The sequence below is a fragment of the Amphiprion ocellaris genome, chromosome 3, assembly GCF_022539595.1.
Source record: "Amphiprion ocellaris isolate individual 3 ecotype Okinawa chromosome 3, ASM2253959v1, whole genome shotgun sequence".
Taxonomy (NCBI): domain Eukaryota; kingdom Metazoa; phylum Chordata; class Actinopteri; family Pomacentridae; genus Amphiprion; species Amphiprion ocellaris.
The window spans coordinates 26,176,011-26,198,793 of NC_072768.1; the positions used below are offsets into that span (position 1 = coordinate 26,176,011).

General features: G+C 38.3%; 1 protein-coding gene across 5 annotated transcripts in view; it reads left to right on the forward strand.

Moving 5' to 3' along the window:
- Positions 1–22,783, forward strand: part of ptprz1a (protein tyrosine phosphatase receptor type Z1a) — a 138,446-nt gene that overhangs the window by 64,163 nt on the left and 51,500 nt on the right. For all 5 annotated transcript variants that reach the window (XM_023268704.3, XM_035947462.2, XM_035947463.2 and 2 more), the window contains exons 5-10: positions 897–992; positions 6,114–6,180; positions 6,261–6,418; positions 12,036–12,186; positions 20,403–20,587; positions 21,973–22,099. In XM_023268704.3, the coding sequence (XP_023124472.2) occupies positions 897–992; positions 6,114–6,180; positions 6,261–6,418; positions 12,036–12,186; positions 20,403–20,587; positions 21,973–22,099 (784 nt within the window). The remainder of the gene's footprint in view (positions 1–896; positions 993–6,113; positions 6,181–6,260; positions 6,419–12,035; positions 12,187–20,402; positions 20,588–21,972; positions 22,100–22,783) is intronic.

Sequence of the window (22,783 nt, forward strand, 5' to 3'; positions counted from 1 at the left end):
GGCACAATAAAATGCAAATTAACTTAATTCAAAACTGTAATCGTAATTCATTCTAGAATGCGCTTCCACACAATAAAAAACTGTAAGAAAATGATGTTATTACAACTTTTTTTTAACTTGCAAAAGAGGAATTTTATTAAATCAGTCCCCTACAATTTGTTCATATTTACATATTGAACATCATAATGATTTCTGATGTCTGAGGACTCTTAATTGGTAGATGGCATTCATCTTTGCCTTTCCTTATATGTGAAACTGAAGGAGGCAGTTTCTTTGATCTGTGAAGCACCAACGATCATGACACTTGAGGGAACTTAACTCAGTTTTTAAGATCAGCAGATTACCTGGAAAAACATAAAATCAAACTGATTAAAGGACATGACTGTCTAAAATAGTAGCTGTTTACAAAAACTATGCAGACTGCCCACACTCCTAAAAAGAAGAGGCACAACAGTTTTTCATTGGTATCATTAAGTGGCAGAACACGTTAATAACACACACACACACACACACACACAAAACTGGTATACACATATCAGCCACAACATTAAAACTACTGGCAGATATGTGAATAACACAGACCTTCTCACTACAATTTTAAGGATCTGCTCCTGTCTTGTTGCTTGATACCAAAACACACCTTCAGAGGTCTGTGGAGCTGCAGGCCTCTGCAGGTCGGAGCTGTTTTGGCAATACAAGGGGACTTGCACAATATTAGGCAGGTGGTTTTAATGTTGTGGCTGAAAGCTGTGTGCTGTATTAAATTGCCTCTAAAAAGACAAAGTGACTACAATCCTTGATCACATTTAAAACCTTTAATAAAAGAAAATCAGTTTCTGACTTGACTAGACTGGACTTACTGGTCTTAACATATTTCTGTTTTTTTTTCCCCATAGATGCAGATCTACTGTTATGAGGCACATCGGTTTGACTCCTTAGATGAAACCATCAAGGCCGGAGGCAGAATCACAGCACTCGCTGTTCTGTTTGAGGTGTGTTTGTGTGTGCATCATAGCACAGATGATCATGTTACACTGATACTTTTATCATGCTCAGTTTATAAACTTGGATTGCTTGTGTCCCAAGCCAGTATAATATAAATAACCATTCCACGAATGACATATTAGAGCAAGGAGCAAATAGGGACTAGCAGAGTAATAAGTAAAATTGGTTTCCTTGGCTTTAACTGCTCATTTTGGATCAGCTTTAAAAATCAAAAAAAACTTTCAAAAAGGGAAGAAAAGAATGTACCTAACCAGGATCAAAACTTTGAGGTAACCTAACTCATCTGTTCAAGACTATTTATTCACTCTAACTGCCTCTTTCTTTATGTATGTTTTTTTTTTTTTTTATCTCTATGGATTTTTTAAAAATCCTTTTGTATGGTTTTTATCTGTTCTGCTGTATTTGGGTTTTTTTGTAAAGTGACCTTGGGTGTCAAGAAAGGCGCTTACAAATAAAATGTATTATTATTGTTATTATTAATAAACTAGAAAAGCCCTCAGAGAGTGCAGTACTCCACCAAGGCTGTTCATTCCCCCATATACCATTTTCAGAAATGCAGCATTTTTTTTTTTTTGAGAAGTGCAGCATTTGTTTATGAGTTACTGATCAGAAATCACAGCAACATAGAATATGGCCATTTAATATAAATGTACCCATAAAGAAAATGACCTTGCGCTGAGCACAGGCGTGTGTTTTGCATGTGTACGTTATGTACAGTGACCTAAATATGTAGCGGGCAATGGGAATTGATTGGATGCGGAAATACCCCCACAATTTAATCAATTGTTCCTTGTATCATTTCTGATGGATAAGTCCTGATAAGTCCGCAGTGGTTGATTTGTAGTAGGATTGCAATCTAGTTACAGTGACACTGTGCCACTGTTTTGCAATAATACAGAAATAAAATTTAAGAGACATTTTAATCCTTAAAATCTCCTTAATGGCTGTTGTGGGGTTTTTTTGTTTTTTTTTTTACTATACATTTTTATTGGGTTTTCAGCATTACATACATTCTCCTCAAGGTACACGCAAACCAATTCTGTTTTTTTTTTCCCAACACAAAAACATTTCAAACCATACGTCCAAGTGAGCAGTGAGAGCCACCTCCATAGCAGCGATGGTGACGGTGTGTGAGGCTATGGTCTCAGTAATCGTTTCGAGTGAGGCTTGGATTGGAGCCAGAGCGGCATTCAGGGAAGCATTGAGCTCACTTGTTTACACCTTTATGCAGCTTCTGAAACTGGCCAACTAGCATGTTCAATGTTAGCAGCTCCACGCTAGCTGCTGTAGCATTAGCTCTCTTGCTAGCCTCCTTGAGGGCTAAAGCGTTGAGTTAGCTGAAGTTGATTTTTACCGCGACTGCTGTGAGATTTACTCATTCTGGTGCCCGTTGAAGTGCAGTGGAGTTCCTTGTGGCTTAAGAGGTAAAAACTGTGACAAAACTCAGAGTGTAGTTAACAGAAAAAAGCTTAAGTATCAGGGCGCAATTTCCGTCTAATCAATTCCATCGCCATGATCAGAACCCCTGATACAGAAATCTTTAACAATCCATGGATCCAGATTATAAGTCCCATCACTGGCAAAATCTAATCACTTGGTCCTTGCATCATTTCTGACATTCCCTAGAAAATTTCATCCGAATCCGTTAGTCCATGTTTGAGTAATGTTGCTAACAGAAAGACAAATGGACTGACGGACAAACCAATGCCGATTGTCACATAACTACACCGCGTTCCTCTACAGTCACAATATGGCTTATAAACTAAACGAGCTAACCCTTACAAAACTGCTAAACTGAACCACTAGCTTTAATAAAGTAAATAGTTAGCCATGTTAAACTGAGTTAACAAAGCATTAACTATCCTGAACTAAAATCTAGTAAAAGCTAAACTGCCATGAACCAGACTGTTCCTGCCAATTTAAATAATTGGCTATACTAACCCAGTGAAAAAACTAAATGTTCTTCTTGGTAACCCAAACCTCCTAGCTTTATGAAACGACCTATTAGCTAAACCAGCCTAGACTGTTTTTGCCAGTTTATACAAATTGTTAGATAAGAGTAACTGAACTGTGTAACACCAAACTAATGGTAAGTTATCATACATATCTAAATGTTTTAGCTAAAAGTTTGATTTTCTTTTTTAAAAGGTTGTTTTGGCTGCTTGGGCTGCTAGCTAATGTCAGTCAAAGGGTATCACTCTAAAGTGATAGTTCAGTACTCTGAGTATACACTACTGTTGAAAAGTTTGGGGTCACTCAGATAATTTCATGTTTTCAATGAAAACTCACATTTATTCTTGTGCTAACATAACTGCACAAGTGTTTTCTAATCATCAGTTAGCATTTCAACACCATTAGCTAACACAATGTACCATTGGAACACAGGAGTGATGGTTGCTGGAAATGGGCCTCTGTACCTCTATGTAGATATTCCATTAAAAATCTGCCATTTCCAGCTAGAATAGTCATTCACCTCATTAACAATGCCTAAACTGTATTTTTGATTCATTTAATATTATCTTCATTGGGGGGAAAATGCTTTTTCCAATAATAAGGACATTTCTAAGTGACCCCAAACTTTTCAACAATAGTTTACTACAACATGGTAAGATTTGTATGGTCTGTGTACTACAGTTTTTTGTTTTGTTGTATTTTTTACTCTCAGTAAGGGAAAAGGGTCTATTCTAGTACACAACAAAATTTGACAGTTGGTACTCCTTTCACAAAATGTCGGAAAACAAGACAAATCTTACATATGAAAACATTGCAAGTTTAATGCAGATTAAAAACAGAATATGACTTTGATAATGGTGACTTTTGGTTGTGGATGAAAAAAGTTAGAGGGAATATATGAAAGTCTTGTATTGATACCTTCAGTATTTTATAATAACACCTGAGGTAATGCACGGTTAGCTTCATGTTGTTGGCTCAGGATCACTGCCATGCTGTCTGTGTTTTCATGTTCAGTGTCAGGGTTTGTACAGAGCGTCATGCATACTTTCTGTCTTTTCCTGCGCTCTGCTTTGTGCGGTCGTGTTGCCTCCAGCCACATTGGCATGTTCGAATTGTCAAAGGCCAGAATGAAACAAAACTCAGAACATGTCTCATGTGAAGCTGCAGGCTCTGTGTATGTTTGTGTTTCGGCTGGTCGGGTGGTAAAACTACCAGCTAACACAAATAAGCTGGTAAATTTTGTTTTTTGTGCTCTGCCAGCTGCTTTGGCAGGTAACTGGGTCATTGTTTGGTCTTTTTTGGAATATCCGAAATTCACGTTAAGGCAAGTCTGGAGGTTGTGTTGGTGAAGGCATTTTGTGACCTTAAATTCCTGGTTTGAATCTGAGCTAGAAGCCTTATCTCATTCCCATTTTCTCCTGTTGCACTTTCTGTCTACATTTTGAAATAGACAACACTTTGAACCGTCTTTTATAAACTATTAAAAAGTGTTACATCATTGTTCTACTTTTGTTTTGGTGAACATTTAGAGAGTGGCCAGATTTTACAGTCATTAACCTCTCTGTAATAGAGGTTAACGTAAATGGTTCCTTTCCCCAGAAAAGGGCTTACTTTAAAAGTGTGAAGCATTTCTTTTCAGCAATGTTCTATTGACTGTTCTTGAAGGATTTGGGTATGCAGAATCAATTTTTGGGATATGCTGGATGAATTTTTGTGTTGTTTGTTAGTTATAATTAAATATTCAAAATGGCAGCTGTGCGAACAATAAGGCGTTATTAAAATGAAAATGATCCAAGAACCACCCATTAATTCAACAATTTTGAGTAAAATTATTCACATCCAAACAAAAACACACATATTTCGAGAAAATAATTTGACTTCTTCATTTTTTTGATTTTTCTGGATTTAAGGATAACGTTGCAAAATCACAACAGCAGATCTTGGTGTAAAGAAATATTACCCCTTTATTTTTAACAAAGTCCACAGATGATTAGGCATTGATGAAATTGTTCCAAAAGACAGAGCTGGGGGCTCAGTGGAAGTCAGTCTTGGAATGTGGTATGTCTTACAGTTATTAATATTTTCCCCTGAAAAATATTGCAGTTTTGCAGTTCAGAGTGTGGGGTGCTGGGATATGTAGTGTTTTTGTTGGATCTTTTCCTATTACTGCTGTTGCATGGATACATATTTTTAAAATAATTTTACATGTTTAGACTACTGCACAGGAAAAAAAATTATGTATGTCGTAATACCGTTGGGTGCTAAAGTTGCATTTGATTCATTGGCCATGTTTTTACGTCTGTTGCCAAGGGAAACTTAGGCAAAATTTAGTTTGGCATATTCATAAAATCAGTTAAGCACACCATAAATGTAAAAAAAAATGCAATATACCATAAGCTAAAGAGAAATGCCTTGGGATGTCTGCTTAAACCAGTCTTTAGCTAATATTCAGTGAAATATTTAATGAATGTAACAAAGTATTTGTGTATAGGCTGAAATTAGAAATTATTAAATTATACAGCTAGAACAACATAGAAAACTAAACTTATAGATAATAATAATTAGCTAAAAGTAATAAATAAATGGTTGAAATAGGTGTGTAAAAGTAGGTGAAAATAAACGTAACAATAAGATTTAGCTGAAAAGAAATCAATAGCCGGAATAACTGTATTTTGCAAATAGTTACATTATTTATGATATACACTACTGTTCAAAATTTTTAAAGGAATATCTACATAGGGGTACAGAGGCCCATTTCCAGCAACCATCACTCCTGTGTTCTAATGCTGCATTGTGTTAGCTAATGGTGCTGAAAGGCTCATTGATGATTAATAAACCCTTGTGCAGTTATGTTAGCACATGAATAAAAGTGAGTTTTCATGGAAAACATGAAATTGTCTGGGTGACCCCAAACTTTTGAACAATTGCGTAACTATTATAATAGTTATAATATAAATAGTGTCTAACTTCTGCCACTGAGTGGTAAACAACCTTCAGTTACTAAATTTAATTTCAAATTAAAGATGAAATTTTTCTTCAGACTTGTTTATGTGATTTTGTTATATGTTTTCAAAGTGAACATTTCTAAGCTGCTGATTTTGCTCCTGTCTATATGCAGTGTATAGGAGGCGATTATGTTGGTTTTCTTTTCACAGACAAGCATCGCAGACAACATGAACTACGCTTCTATTATAGATGGCATCAGCAGCGTGAGCAGATATGGTACAGTAGATTCCCGTTTGGTCTCTTCTCTTGCCTCTTCCTCTGGTGGGTTTGTTTAAGTTGTCTTGTCTGCCATTCAGGAAAGAGTGCAGAGGTTTTACCCTTCGATCTGCAAGGTCTGCTGCCGAACTCCACAGATAAATACTTCATCTACAATGGCTCCCTAACTACACCGCCCTGCAGTGAGACTGTTGAGTGGATCGTCTTTAAGAACACAGCGGCCATCTCTGACGAACAGGTGAGGAGTGCAGTACTTTTAAATGGAAACAAATGGAGTAAACCGGTGTAAGACGACTCCTTTTCAGAACAATGTCTGTTTTCTTTTGAGATATATATATTGTCAGTATGACTATACTGTATACATCAGGAGTATGCTTAATTTTAAAAACAAATGGAGAGTAAATAAATCGAAACAGACTAAAACTTTGCTATTAAATGAAATGTTAAAGCTTGAATAGAGGCATCTTCCTCATAACCAAGGAAAGAAGCCAGTGTGGGGAATCTTGCCTCCTGAGTCATTTTGATCAAATCAAACTTGTTACTTAATAACATTAGTTGTATTTTAAAATTTTAATGTTTTAAAATGATTTGACTACTTTTTTGTCAATTGTCCACAGTATGTACGGTGGCCGAGAGGTGCAAACCAAATTTACATAAATTTACATAATGCAAAACACAATGCAAAACACTTTTACAACCTCCAAGACAAATTTACAAGCGACAAAACACTTTTACAAGTTCGAAAACACTTTTACAAGTTCGAAAACACTTTTACAAGTCCGAAAACACTTTTACAAAGCCAAATGTAACCGGAAAGGGAATGTCCCAACTCCGGGGCTGAAGCGGAAGTGACGATGAGGAGCGGCTAATGCACTCTGTCGGTCTGATCTGCGCCATTTAAACACTCTAAAGACCGACCACACGAAAAACAAAACCGCGTCAATCGGTTTATATGTTCCCCACAAAACGGGCAAAACATCACCCGCTCGTTGTCCGTTGCATTAGCCGCTCCTCGTCGTCACTTCCGCTTCAACCCCTGAGTTGGGACATTCCCTTTCCGGTTACATTTGGATTTGTAAAAGTGTTTTTGGATTTCGACAAAACACTTTTACAAATCCAAATGTAACCGGAAAGGGAATGTCCCAACTCCGGGTTTGAACCGGAAGTGACAACGAGGAGCGGCTAATGCAACTTTTGGTTGTTGTTGATGGTGAACCAAGCGAGCGGGTGATGTTTTGCCCGTTTTGTGGGGAACATATGAACCGATTGACGCGGTTTTGTTTTTCGTGTGGACGGTCTTTAGAGTGTTTAAATGGCGCAGATCAGACCGACAGAGTGCATTAGCCGCTCCTCGTCGTCACTTCCGCTTCAGCCCTGGAGTTGGGACATTCCCTTTCCGGTTACATTTGGCTTTGTAAAAGTGTTTTCGTACTTGTAAAAGTGTTTTCGGACTTGTAAAAGTGTTTTCGAACTTGTAAAAGTGTTTTGTCGCTTGTAAATTTGTCTTGGAGGTTGTAAAAGTGTTTTGCATTATGTAAAAGTGTTTTTGGATTTGTAAAAGTGTTTTTGGACTTGTAAAAGTGTTTTGTCGCTTGTAAATTTGTCTTGGAGGTTGTAAAAGTGTTTTGCATTATGTAAATTTGGTTTGCACCTCTCGGCCACCGTAAGTATGTGCCAGTATGTAATATGTCAAATGCAGTTTGCCAAAAATACCAGGATATTTTGCTACATGTGGTTTCATTTTGCTTTGTGCAAGCCAGTATGCTTTTCTCACCTTTCTGACCCCAAGTCCTCTGTGCTGTCAAAGATATGTCACATACACTATATTGCCAAAAGTATTTGCTCACCTGCCTTGACTCACATATGAACGTAAGTGACATTCCATTCCTCATCTATAGGGTTCAATATGACGTCGGTCCACCCTTTGCAGCTATAACAGCTTCAACTCATCTGGGAAGGCTGTCCACAAGGTTTAGGAGTGTGTTTATGGGAATTTTTGATCATTCTTCCAGAAGCACATTTGTGAGGTCACACACTGATGTTGGACCAGAAGGCCTGGCTCTCAGTCTCCACTCTAATTCATCCCAAAGGTGTTCTATCAGGTTGAGGTCAGGACTCTGTGCAGGCCAGTCAAGTTCATCCACACCAGACTCTGTCATCCATGTCTTTATGGACCTTGCTTTGTGCACTGGTGCACAGTCATGTTGGAAGAGGAAGGGGCAGCTCCAAACTGTTCCCACAAAGTTGGGAGCATGGAATTGTCCAAAATGTCTTGGTATGCTGAAGCATTCAGAGTTCCTTTCACTGGAACTAAGGGGCCAAACCCAGCTCCTGAAAAATAAGCCCACACCATAATCCCCCCTCCACCAAACTTTACACTTGGCACAATGCAGTCCGACAAGTATCGTTCTCCTGGCAACTGCCAAACCCAGACTCGTCCATCAGATTACCAGATGGAGAAGCGTGATTCATCACTCCAGAGAAGACGTCTCCACTGCTCTAGAGTCCAGTGGAGGCGTGCTTTACACCACTGCATCCAACGCTTTGCATTGCACTTGGTGATGTATGGCTTGGATGCAGCTGCTCGGCCATGGAAACCCATTCCATGAAGCTCTCTGCTGAAGCACTGTTCTTGAGCTAATCTGAAGGCCACATGAAGTTTGAAGGTCTGTAGCGATTGACTCTGCAGAAAGTTGGTGACCTCTTGGCACTATGCACCTCAGCATCAGCTGACCCCGCTCCGTCAGTTTACATGGTCTACCACTTGGTGGCTGAGTTGCTGTCGTTTCCACACACTTCCACTTTCTTATAATACAGCTGACAGTTGACTGTGGAATATTTAGGAGGGAGGAAATATCACGACTGGATTTGTTGCACAGGTGGCATCCTATCACAGTTCCACGCTGGAATTCACTGAGCTCCTGAGAGTGACCCATTCTTTCACAAATGTTTGTAAAAGCAGTCTGCAGCCTAGGTGCTTGATTTTATACACCTGTGACCATGGAAGTGATTGGAACACCTGATTCTGTTTATTTGGATGGGTGAGTGAATACTTTTGGCAATATAGTGTATGTCACACTGTCTCTCCTAAGTAACAAGTAGACAGCAACAGGTACAGTTACAAGAAAAAGTATGTGAACCCTTTGTGATTACTTGGATTTCTGCATAAATTGGTCAAAAAATGTGTTCTGATCTTCATCTAAGTCACAACAATAGACACAGTCTGTTTATACTAATACACAAAAATGATATGTTTTCATGTTTTTATTGAACACAACATGTAAACATTCACAGTGTAGGGTGGAAAAAGCATGTGAGCCTTTGGATTTAATAACTGGTTTACCCTCCTTTGGCAACAATAATCTCAACCAAACATTTACTGTAGTTGCACATCAGACCTGCACAACGGTCAGGAGGAATTTTGGACCATTCCTCTTTACAAAACTGTTTCAGTTCAGCAATATTCTTGGGATATCTGTTGTGAATTGCTCTCTTGCGGTCATGCCACAGCATATCAATCGGGTTGAGGTCAGGACTCTGACTGGACCACTCCAGAAGTACATATTAAACACAAAGCATTTTAAAAGTAGCAGTTTTTTCTTGTGTAAACAGAGTTGCTCTGTGTTTAAAGCAAGGTGGTGCACCTCCACTTTAATGCTTAACATGTGTCATCTTGAACACACTTAGTCCTTAAAACTGGTGACAAGACCTAAAACATTCATTTTAAGATCTATGGCAAGCATTCTGAGAAAATCAAAAGGGAGGATTACGTACACAATGTCAAGTTATTATTCAAGTGTCTCCAAGTACATTTTTATAGAAATCAAACCAGCAGCAGAAAAAAAGACAATCCAAAGACCAATAGAAGAAACTGAAAAAACAATCAGCAGTGTGTGAGCTGCTAACCAATGAGGTCTTTTAGACATCAGAGGTCATCTTCAACATTGTTGGTGAAGATGAAAAGACGAGTCACAATTACAGTAATCTGTGTAAACAAGCTTTTAGAACCATATTCAGGGAGCTGAAAGGAGGAATTATCATACCAGAGCTCAGGAAACACGCCACTGATGGGTGAGGCAAAGAGGGTGTGTGTGTGTGTGTGTGTGTGTGTGTGTGTGTGTGTGTGCGTGTGCGTGCGTGCGTGCGTGCGTGCGTGCGTGCGTGTGTGAGAGACAGTGAAACTGCCCTCAGGCCAGCCATGATTGACAGTCATACAGAGGCAGTCATTACATCAAACAAATATTGACTTACAAAAGGCCTCCATGCTATTGAGACTATGGAGAGACATGGACACACACGCATACACTTGCACAAACATGTGAAAGCCAACACAAAAGTTTTTCAACATAAAGGCTGTAGTATGACACCTGCAAAGGCGTCCCATCCCGGTCTGGGCCTGGGATCTTTCTGCTTGGAGTTTGCATGTTCTCCCTGTACATTCGTGGGTTTTCTCTGGGTATTGTGCCTTCCCCTCACAGTCCAAAAACATGCTGAGGTTAATTGATAACTCTAAATTGTCTGTAGGTGTGAATGTGTGTGATTGTTTGTCTCTATGTGTAGCCCTGTGATGGACTGGTGACTTGTCCAGGTGAACCCTGCTTCCAGCCCCCTGCTTGTTGGACATCAACAAGAGCAGTTAGTTGTCACAGCTGAGATATTAGAGGCAGATTCAGCTGCTGTATTCCCTCTTGCTTCTTGTACACTAACTGTTGCAGGTCTCTCAGGGTCTCCAGATCTCTGTGACGTGTCCCAGCTGGTCTACATTCCAGTGCAGTTCAGGCTGCCAGGTCTTAATAGTTTAAACTCACGTCTTTGACAACCGCTTTAATGAGCTGTGAGCTTGACTCTGCTGCAGTGTTGACTCTCTGAGTCAGATGATAACTATTGTGTAATCAGAGGGAAGTGACTCACCTGCTACAGGTACAACAACAGATCGCATGTTAATGGATCATTTTGACATAATCTATGGCTCTGTCACACCTAGTCACTTCCAAAGTGAACAGAGACCTTCTGTGTGTGTATTGGCTGTTTTTTCACAGAAAGCTATTTATTGATTCAGTTATTTTACAAGGACTGTGCTCATTGATCAGCAGAAAACTGTTGTAAATGAAGCAGAGTTAGCCCTGTCAACGACTAATTTAACTGTTTGTTATATCTGGCAGATGCTAAATATGGTTTAAGTCACAGTTTATTGGTCAGAGTGATATATTATTCAACATATCTTCTACGTACTTGATGTATGTGAGTATCTTCAAACAGGTGTGTGTCTTTTATGTAAACTGTATGTTATTATAAAAGACAGATGTAGCCTCCTGATCTGAAAAATGAGGCCAACGCAGAAGTATCTAATAAACAACCAACAGGGGGCAATTCCACTGGTAGCAAAAAGAAGTTCAATTGTTTAGAACTCTTTGACAAAGTGAGCCTGCTTCTCACTTAATCTGTTTCCTCAGAAAACATTTTGATTTTATTGTCTTAATCAGTAGTTTCCTTATTCAATACAGTATGAAGCTGTGGCATTTGGCAGTCACCATCATTGTCTTTTGAAACCAAACCAGCCATCTTTCATATACAGTCTGTGGTTGCCCAATATTTCTAAAAATTGTTCTGCAAATGAGACTCAGCTTGTAGAAAAATTAACAACTATTAAATAATATTCTTCCTGTTACACTGTTTTAGTTTCCTTTATTTTTTCGTAACACTTTCTTTCTTTTGGAAAGAAACAGCTGAAATCAAGACCATTCTCACCTCCTCAGTTAGTGATGCAATCACTGTCAATTGCAGAATAACCAATCAGTGTCATTTATAGCAGCTGCATTGTTTGTTGCTGACGTTGTTTTGTTACTGAGTTGCAGTTGGGAATGTTCTGCGAAGTGATGACGATGCAGCAGGCTGGATACGTGATGCTGATGGACTATCTGCAGAACAACTACAGGGAGCAGCAGCAGCAGTTCATGGGTCAGGTGTTCTCCTCCTACACGGGCACTGAGGAGGTCCTCACACCAGGTGTGTATCCAAAATCCTACACTCCTGCTGCCTTTAAGACTGTCATTTATATCACAGACAGATGTCACGTTAGATGAAGGCGTAATGCCTAGCACCCACCAGAAATCTTTCTGAATTCATAAGTGCTAATGATAGTAAAAATGTGAAGTCTGTCAGAAGAAATGTCAGATAGAACTGAATTTTTTACTTGTGACATCAGACTGTATGCCTTTTTCTCCTTTTGCCAATTTTGTGCAGTGGTGAATGTGGTCAAACTATTGCTGGTGGAAAGGACTTCCATGTTTACACAGACACTACTGTTCAAAAGTTTGGGGTCACCCAGACAATTTCATGTTTTCCATGAAAACTCACACTTTCATTCATGTGGTAACAAAATTGCATAAGTGTTTTCTCATCATCAATTAGATTTTCAATCCCATTAGCTAACACAATGTTGTGATGTTGCTGGAAATGTTCCTCTGTACCCCTCTGTTGATATCCCATTAAAAATCAGCTGTTTGCAGCTAGAATAGTCATTTTACCACATTAACAATGTCTACACTATATTTCTGATTCATTTAATGTTATCTTCATTGAAAAAAATACTTTTCTTTCACAAATAAGGACATTTCTAAGTGACCCCAAACATTTGAACAGTAGTGTAAATGCACAGTTAGGCTGAGGAACAGCGATGTCAGAATCAGTCCACACATAGAATCCTGCCCTTCCTTTGTGCCATTGTTACTGTTCTCCCAGAACTGATAATACTTTCATTCCATGCTTCTGATTGGGTTATCATGTCCGCTTGTTTTTTTTTGTTGTTGTTGTTTTTACTTTTGTTTGTTGTTGTTTTTTGTTTTTCCAAAAGAGGAAAACCCTCATTTTGAAAATACCAGTGTAGACTAGACCTAAGATTTGCTTGAAAATCTGAAAGAAATAACCAATTCAAATGATCATTTATGCAAAAAACTGTTGGTTTATCTTTTCTGGGTTTAATTTTGCACTAATGCTCATGAGTATGAGCATTAGTGCATTTTTAAGTACACAACAAATAAAAGTTCTGAATACACAGTTGTCACTGTACAGTACTAACCCATATCCTCCTTCCAGCTCAGTGCTTTAAACTTCCACAGTGTTTACACCTTACAAGAGTTTGGAAAAGAAAAAGTCTAGAGGTGTGAAGTTAGAAAAAATCATCCTACCTCTGCAGCCCACTGCTCTTCTCTGCTGCAGACTGCATTAGCATACTAGCATATCTCACCCAAATCTCTGAGAGAACTGCCTGCTGTACAGTTGCAGTGTGGGTAAAGTAGGCACCAGGTTTTGACAGGAGTAAAATTAACTATCATAAGTTCAGCGTTGTTTTAAGAGTGCAACAAAATCAGCAAACAGCTCATGAAATACCTGCAGCAATGTTCACTAATGGTAATGGTGACTAAAACAGCTATAAATGTTAGAAGAGGATTTCCATATAATAGATTGAATCTATTTCCTGTTATCAAAGATATAAATATCCATCCATCCATTATCTATACACCGTTTAGTCCTCATTAGTGTCACGGGGACTGGAGCCTATCGCAGATGATTTAAGGTGAAGGCAGGGGACACCCTGGACAGGTCACCAGTCTATCACAGGGCTACACATAGAGACAAACAATCACACTCACATTCACACCTACAAACAGTTTAGAGTTACGAATCATTCTAATGTCAGCATGTTTTTCAATTGTGGGAGGAAGCCAGAGTACCTGCAGAAAACCCACCCATGCACAGGGAGACATGCATACTCCATGCAGAAAGATCCCGGGAAGGCTGGGACGCGAACCAGGGATCTTCTAGCTGCAAGGCGAAAGTGCTAACCACCGAGCCACTGTGCAGCCAAAGAATATGAGCTTTGCAACTAGGTAGACAGATGACTATGAGCAGCAATATTTCAGATCTTAGCTGTGTATCATAAAGAAAATACAAATATTCTCATTTTTTGATGTTTCATTCAATTTCAATGCAGAAAACTGAAAAATATTCCACATTATTGCAGGATCCCACTTGGTAGACCATCACTTTGACCCCACTGTGAAGAAAAGTTTGTTAAAATAGAAAGTCAAGTGACCCAAATAAAATCATAGTGACAGACAGAGGACAGGTCGCGTTGGTTCACCATTGATTATCATGTTGCACACTAGTTCAGCTCAGTAATTAGGATTGATCTTTGACTTTTGGGAGGGTTTGTTCTGTTACTGATTGCCAGGGCATTATTTGGTGCTTGCATTTGCTCTTGAAGAGCAGTTGATCTGATAATGTTCTCAATTTAACAGAAAAAAAAATAGAGCTGGTTTGTACCCCTTTTTTTATTATTAATATTATTTCTTTATTACCCTTTGTTTGTTTGTTTATGTGTGTTTGTTTCCCTTTATTTCATTACTGGATCCAGCATGTCCCATGAAATGCTGGTGTGTATGTTTTCAGTTTGTTACATCTTGGCTTCACTAAGTTCTTTTAAGGGGCTACACAGTGGCTTGTTGATCAGCACTTTCCCCTTGCAGCTAGAAGATCCCGTTTGCGTCCCCACCTTCTTGGGATCGTTCTGCATGACGTTTGCATGTTCTCCCTGTGCATGTGTGGGTTTTCTCTGGGTACTCCGTCTTCCTCCGACAATCCAAAAACATGCACAGGTTAATTGGTAATTCTAAATTGCCCGTAGATGTGAATGTCAATGTGATTGTTTGTCTGTATATGTAGACCTGTGATAGACTGGAGACCTGTCCAGGGTGTCCCCTGTCTTCACCCTAAGTCAGCTGGGATAGACTCCAGTCCCCTGTGACCATATGATGGATGGATAGTTCTTTTAATGTATTCATTTGATGTAGAATTGGCCTGTGTAGACCCGCTACATGTGTAGTGGGTCTACACAGGCCCTGCGTTAACATTTCTATCAACAGAAGATCTGTGAAAAAAGCGCTTGTATGTTTTTTAAGTTTTTTGTGCATGATCTTTGACTTTCTTTGTATCAGAAAGTGCAACTTCAGCTGGATATACAGTCGGATGTGAGACCACAAATATTCATTTTCATGTAAACTTTGGAATGATAAGAAAGTTTGAAGATTTAGAAACATTTGAAAATATAAGAAGCTTCGACATGTAACATGAAGTAATATTTCAGATTCAGTTGTTTCTATGTCAGCAACCAAATGGAAGTAGATTAGTGGCAGCGAACATGTTCACTTCTCAGATTTTCTTGACTTGCGTCCTTCACTGAAAGAACTTTCACATGACACTGATCCAAACACCATTGTTCACCTGTTAGAAATACGTCTGTGTTTCAAATTTCCAATTCAAATCACAGATAAACTGAAGGTTTAAAGCACTGGATCGGTTGTGTCCAAAGTAGGATCAGGCAAACCAAAAATGAGCCTACCATCAGAAGATTAATGCATCAAGATTTGTTCACTGAGAGAAAGAACTGTAACTCATCATAGATACAGATTTTGCTCAATAAAAAACACAAGACTCCAAAGTTGCAAAAGCATGGTAAGAAGAAAGCTGTCTGTCATGTCTCAGAATGAGGAGCGTCTCTGAACCTGTTCTCAGGAAGAAAACAAGGTCAAACACCAGGAGTGGGCTGAGACAGAGCGCATGATGGCAAAAACCATTATTTACTGATGGTTCCCAGCTAGTGGAATTTTGGCAGTAACATAGGGGTGAATGTGAGGAGACCAAAAGACAGAATGATAACACAGTGAATCAAGCCTACAGAGAAACATGCTGTTGGGAATATTCAGTCTGGAGGGATTTGCTACTCTGGAGTTGGACTCCTGCAGTGAATCAACTCCACCAAGCAGAGGCAGTACTCCATCCTTCAGAGACATGCTACAGCCTCTGGTATGATCTTTGTGGAGAAGCAGTCATACTGTAGCAGCCCAAACACACCTCAAAGCTTTGACTTGAAGACCAAAGAAGCCCAAGGAGTGCTGACTGTCCTGGACCTTGCTCCACAGTCACATGACCTCAACCCCACTGAACATTTATGGGGACTCTGAAGACTGAGAAAGTCAAACATTCCTGACATGACTAGAAGCTATTTGGAACAATAATAGTTCATGTTGTCCCAGGACGATGTGACCAAGTCCATGCAGATCAAGTGCTGCTGTCATTAAGGCAGAAGGACCAAATATTAATATTCAATATATTAATTATTATTATTATTTATATTTATTTATTTATATATATTATTATTATTATTATTATTATTATTATTATTATTATTATTATTATTATTATAATTATTATATTAATACTCAATTTTTTTAAATTTGATGTTATCATTTGGAATGGAAAATTACATTTAAAACAAATGCAAAACAGAATTATCTTCATTTGTGGTCACTGTAAATACTGTATATGGAAACACTTTATTACTGCACATGAGGAAACACCAAACTGACTATATTACAAAATGTCATTTTTACATATAAAATTTTAAAAATAGGTATACACTACTGTTCAAAAGTTTGAGGTCACTTAGAAATGTCCTTATTTTTGAAAGAAATGTTTTTTCAATGAAGATGAGATTAAATTAATCACAAATACAGTCTAGACATTGTTAATATGGTAAATGACTATTCTAGCTGGAAACGGATGATTTTTAATGGAATATCTACATAGGGGTACAGAGGCCCATTTCCAGCAACCATCATTCCTGTGTTCTAATGCTACATTGTGTTAGCTAATAATGTCGAAAGGCTAATTGATGATGAGAAAACTCTTGTGCAATTATGTTAGCACATTTCATAGAAAACATGAAATTGTCTGGGTGACCCCAAACTTCTGAACCGTAATGTAAGTGACTTTTTAAAATAGAGCATTTTAGTAAAAGCACTACAAAGAGGCTATAAATTCAATCTATGTGTAAACAGAACGTCCTCCATGAGTAGAGTGCAGTATGTTTTCATTTTGCACTCTTTAAATGTCTGTCTGTCGAGGTGGATCAGCTGAAGCTTCTTAGTCCAGCTGCTCGTGATCTTCATACTGGGATGTCTCAGGCTGCTCTGAATCAAGGAGTTTGTTGTCTTGGTTGGTTCTGCCCTCTAGTGGCCCAAGCTGGGCAGCTTCCTCCTCGAAACATGATCAGTGTTCGTCACTAATACAATTTCCCTGCATGAACAACATGAGTGTCTGACTAATAGAAAAATTAGATTTGTACATGTATGTTCACTGCTGTTTTTTTCACTCAGTGTTGCAGCTCTGAAACACAGTGTGACATTTTAACCATGATCCCTCAAAGGTCGGTGATTAAATCCAGTGAGAGCAGAGTTTAAGGTTCACGTCAGATCCAGTAGTAGTAGGAGGAGCTGTGCTAGTGTTTGGACAAAGGGAGTGTGCTCCTCCTGTCTATTGTTATCGATCCTTAGCCCCTTTTAATCTGTGTTAATCCCAGAGTGTCTGTCATCCGCATTATCTCTGCACTGCTAATCTCAACTCTGACCCAGAATCTTTCTTAAAAACACAAGAAGAAACAAAGAAATCATTTCAACATCCCTCATCAGCCACATTTGATCTTATGATACACGTGGCTTTCTTAACCGATAATACGGTTTGTTAATAGTTTGTTAAAGACACATTCAGGCCCATAAAGTATGTAATGTTAAAGAAGTACCTTGTGGTGTGCAATTTTACATAATTGTGTAGCTGCATCTGAATTGATATGATTTGTAAACTCAACACATTGCAAGTTGCCGTTTTTAACTCTGGTGTGAGACAACCAGTTCAGGTTCCCATATGACAAATCATGGTGAAATAAAGTCCATATAATGGCTTTAATTTTTGCTGACAATCTTCAGTCAATGCCCAGAGTTAACATAATTATATATTTTCCATAATAAGTAATGTTTTGTTGTATTTGGATCGCAGTAACATAGACAATGCCACTATCAGTCTGCTTCAGGTCCAGATAAAAACAACAATAGGACTACTTTGTAACAGCCTGCCATTGGCATGTAATATAATAAAGATGAACACAAGGGGCAGTGGTACATGATGGTGCTGCACTCTGCTGTGGCGCTTGTCCTCTCCAGGCTGCGGATTTTTTCAAGATTCAAGAGAATCAAGACCTTTATTTGTTACAAACACAACAAGAAAAGCACTCAGAGATTGCAGTACTCCACCATGGCTTCTCAATCATTGTATGATTTCCGACGCTTGAAATCTTTAAAAAAGATTGCCACTTTGTCCTTGTGTCATTTCTCACCTTCACCTGAAATTTTCATTCAAATCCCTTAATCCATTTTTGAGTAACATCACTAAGAGACAAACCAACGTGAATCATCACATAACTAGAGAATAATAAGTAGTAGTAAATAATTAAGAGTAATAATAATGAGAATAATAAGAATAAAGAATAAAGACGCAAGAAATTAATATATAAATACTTCAAATACTAATTTAAACACATCTAATGTCTGTGGAGTGATGAATTAAAATAGTCTGTTTACATTTTGAGCATTTTTCTGTCATTTTTCTGTGTCTAAAGTTTGCAGGTAATTGATGTTGGACATTTTTCAGCAAAATACCAACAATTCACTTTGTGGACCTTTGACTTTTTTGCATAAAATCTCTTCAATAGACATTTGTGAAAAATTGGGATTAGTGTACAAAGTCTTTCAATCAATCAAGTGCCATGCCATTCAGCGTAGGTGATCATTTCTCTCCATCTAATCTGATATTCTGCTTTCTGAGTTGTGACTGTTGCCCATTCCATGTGTGGCCATGATGTCAGTCCATCCATCATTTTCATTCTCTGTCTGCCTCGGTCTCTCTTCCCATTCATTTTTCCAGTTGTGACAATATATTTCAAGGTCTCTTTTTTTATGATATGCCAAAAAAAAAGGTTGCTTGCAGTTTCCTCATTTTGTTCAGTAGCATATAATTTGTGTTTAGTAATTCTAACATGTCTTTAGTGCTTATTCTGTCCATATAGGAGAAACGTAGCATGCCTCTGTAAAACCACATCTCTGCTGCAGTGATGTTGTTTGACATTTTTACTCCGCCAAGGAATGCGGTGGAGTTATATGATGATTGATGTACATTTGTCCTTCTGTTAATCTGTGAATCTGTCTGTGTGCAACATTACTCAAAAATGTACTAACAGATTTAGATGAAAATTTCAAGGAAGGTCAGAAATGACACAGGAACCAACTGATTAGATTTTGACATTGATGCGGCTAATAGTCTGGATCCATGGATTTGTTAAAGATTTCTGTATCATTGCAAGATAGCAGCACAGCGTCACTGTAACTATGACTACAAGTGAACACTACGTCAGCAGCCTACTGACAATCACATGATTTTGATCCTACTACAAATCCAACCCTGGGGACTTATCGGGACTTACCTGTTGGAAATCATACGATTGCGCAGCCTTGGTAGAGGACTGCACTCTGAGTGTTTTCCTTGTATTATTTCTGTTCCAAGATTCACATCCGTACATCCGAACTGGTAGAATGTAACAGCTGAGAGTCCTCATACGGATGCTAATTGCTATTTTTTATTTGTCAATATATTTTTTTGTTTTCATAAATGCTGTTATTGCCATTGGTACTCTACATCTGATATCTGTTTCACACCTCCCATCTGATGTCATCCATGAACCGAGATATTTGAAATGATGAACCTGCTTCAGTATTTCTTGGTCTAACTCTGTGTTACAGGTTGGGATGGCATTTTCTCTGAAATTACCATTACTTCTTTTTCCTTTCTGTTTAAAGACAGACAAAGTGTTTTGGCTCTCAGTATTAATTATGGATTCTATGGTCTGCAAGTTTTCCTCACTGTTTGCTAACAGCACTGTGTCATCTGCATAACGTATGTCATTTATGTTATAACCTCCAATGGATACTCCCAGTAAGCCTTGTATTTTCCTCATGATGTTTTTACTGTATAAGGAGAACAGGTCAGGTGAATGAATTTTTCAGTTATGGTCAAAAATATGTTTTGTGAGGTCACAGTGACCCTTGACCAAAGGACTAAAAATACAAGTTGTAACAATTAGTAGCTGCCATCTGCTCTCTGCAACAACAGGTACAGGGTATCTTCAGGATCAAGACACACTGGTTCAAAAACCCTTCTGAAATGTTCTCTGTTTTTTGACAGTCAGTTTACAATCTGCAGCACTCAGCATGGGTATTTGGAAGAGTATATTCCCAACTTTAACTGAATTTATTGTGTATGTGGGGTTCTGTCAGTTTGCAGTTCAGAGCCGGAGAACATCCAGGCAGTGCCCTACAACCTGAGCAGCCTGCTGGTGACGTGGGAGCGGCCTCGGGCGGTGTACGACGCCAGCATTGAGAAGTACTCCGTCACCTACCGACTGGCCAGTGCAGAAACGTCTGTCCACTCTGAATACCTGACCGACGGAGACCAGGATGTGGTAAGAATCCACAAGTTCAATATCAACAATTTACACCAAACACTTTGTCAGGTTTTTTCTCCACCCATAGCCACTAATCAAGCACCTCAGTCCTGAATTAGCAGCTGTTAGAAGTCATACACTTAGAATCTCAATATTAGTCAAACTGATCATTGAATCTGGTAACACTTCACACTATAAAAAAAGCCATTGACCTGTCTTATCTTTGAACCAATATTTCTGCCTCAATAGTTTCTTATTGCTTCAATAGTATCTTACCTCTTAATAGCTTAAGTTATTTAAAAGATCCAGTTCGGTATTTAAATGTCAAATTTTGTGTTTTATCTGCCGTCTAGTGATGCATTCAGGAATGCTTCAGTGTCAGAAATTGTGAAATTGGAAACAACACACCAACACGCACACTACCAGTCAAAAGTTTGGACACACCTTCTTATTTAATTTTTTTTCTTTATTTTCATGACTATTTACATTGTAGATTCTCACTGAAGATGTCAAAACTATGAGTGAACACGTGGAAATAAAATTTGGACACACCTTCTTATTTAACGGTTTTCTTTATTTTCATGAGTATTTACATTGCAGATTCTCACTGAAGGCATCAAAAACCATGAGTGAACACATATGGAATTATGTAGTAAACAAAAAAAGTGTGAAATTAGTCAAAATATGTTTTATACTGTACATTCTTCATAATAGCCAGCCTTTGCTTTGATTACTTGGCATTCTATCGATGAGCTTCATCATGAGGTAGCCTTCAGTGAGAATCTATAATGTAAATAGTCATGAAAATAAAGAAAAACCATTAAATGAGAAGGTGTGTCCAAACTTTTGACTGGTAGTGTACATCAATGTTGCCTTCCAGCACCATGTCTGTAAACCCGTTAGTTAAAATGTCTTTGGTGTTATAGCTAATTTATGACATTATGATTGTGAGATATTACAGCTTCAAGCAAGGACTGCTTCAAAAATAGCTGCTATGTTTAATGTCACTGACACTATACATTTGAGTGATGACCAGCAACCTTTTCAAAGCAGAAAACAGCCAATTTCACGCAACATTTTGTCAGATAATAGGGTTTTTTTTAATCTCCCTCCTGCTCTTCTCAATCAGTTTTTTTGAGCCAATGCAGCTCAGTGTCCCTGAATGCAACACAGAAGAGGGCTTGGTAAACAGCATTGCTCTCTACACACACCATCAATCAACAATATAGTAACATAAATTGTACAAAACATACATTGTTTAAATGTTGAATATCATGAGTTATCCCACTGCAGCTACTCTGAACTCCGTGTTGGGTTTCCTAGAAATGAAGCAAAGTAAATAGGTGTCTGGAGGGGAAAAAAAATCACTCTTTAAACCAGTTTACTTTCTGTCTGACTGCCAGGGAGCGATCCTCGACGACCTGTTGGCCAACACCAGCTACACGGTCCAGGTGGTGGCGGTCTGCACTAACGGTCTCTATGGACGTGTGAGCGACATGCTGACGTTTGTCATGCCCGTCGACGACCCCGGTAAGAGTGACCGTGCCCAGCACCGAGCTAGGGTTCAGCAGTAAAAACATTTTTTTTACGAGGCTGAAAATATACATTTTATGTGTAATTGTGTTATATTATTGAGACAGTCTGTCAAACTTGGGACTTTCTAATTGAAAAATATTCACATTATTGTTGACACCGACTTTGTATATTGTGATTTTGACTTAAAATATTTACAAATACAATTTTAAGTATTCAAACTTTGTCTGATTATCTAGGACTTTTGGCCAACTAATCTTAGGTCAAAAATGTGGTGTCTTATGATTTTGATTGCTTCTAACTGGCAGAAAGTATCTCAGTTTTGAGTCAAATGTTTTTCCTATATATTTGGCTTTATTTTTTTCATATTCTCTTCTCTTTTCCTTTCACAAATGGGCTCCAGTATTTATAACAAAACAGTAATCCTAGTAACCCCTAAACTAACAATCTTCATGTCATCAGTGGGAAAGTAAAGATTTGAATTTAAATTGAAATTAAAAGCCTATTGTTTTAGAAGTACAAAGACTAGAAGCAATGGGTAGCTACCAGCCTAGGAAAAATTACAAGTGGAAAATAGAACTTTTACTGATTATCAAATTATGAGCATCAGATGAGCTGGCTGAAGTGACGGGAGATATTACTGATAAGTGACATTCACCTCTTCTGCTTGTTTTTCTTGTC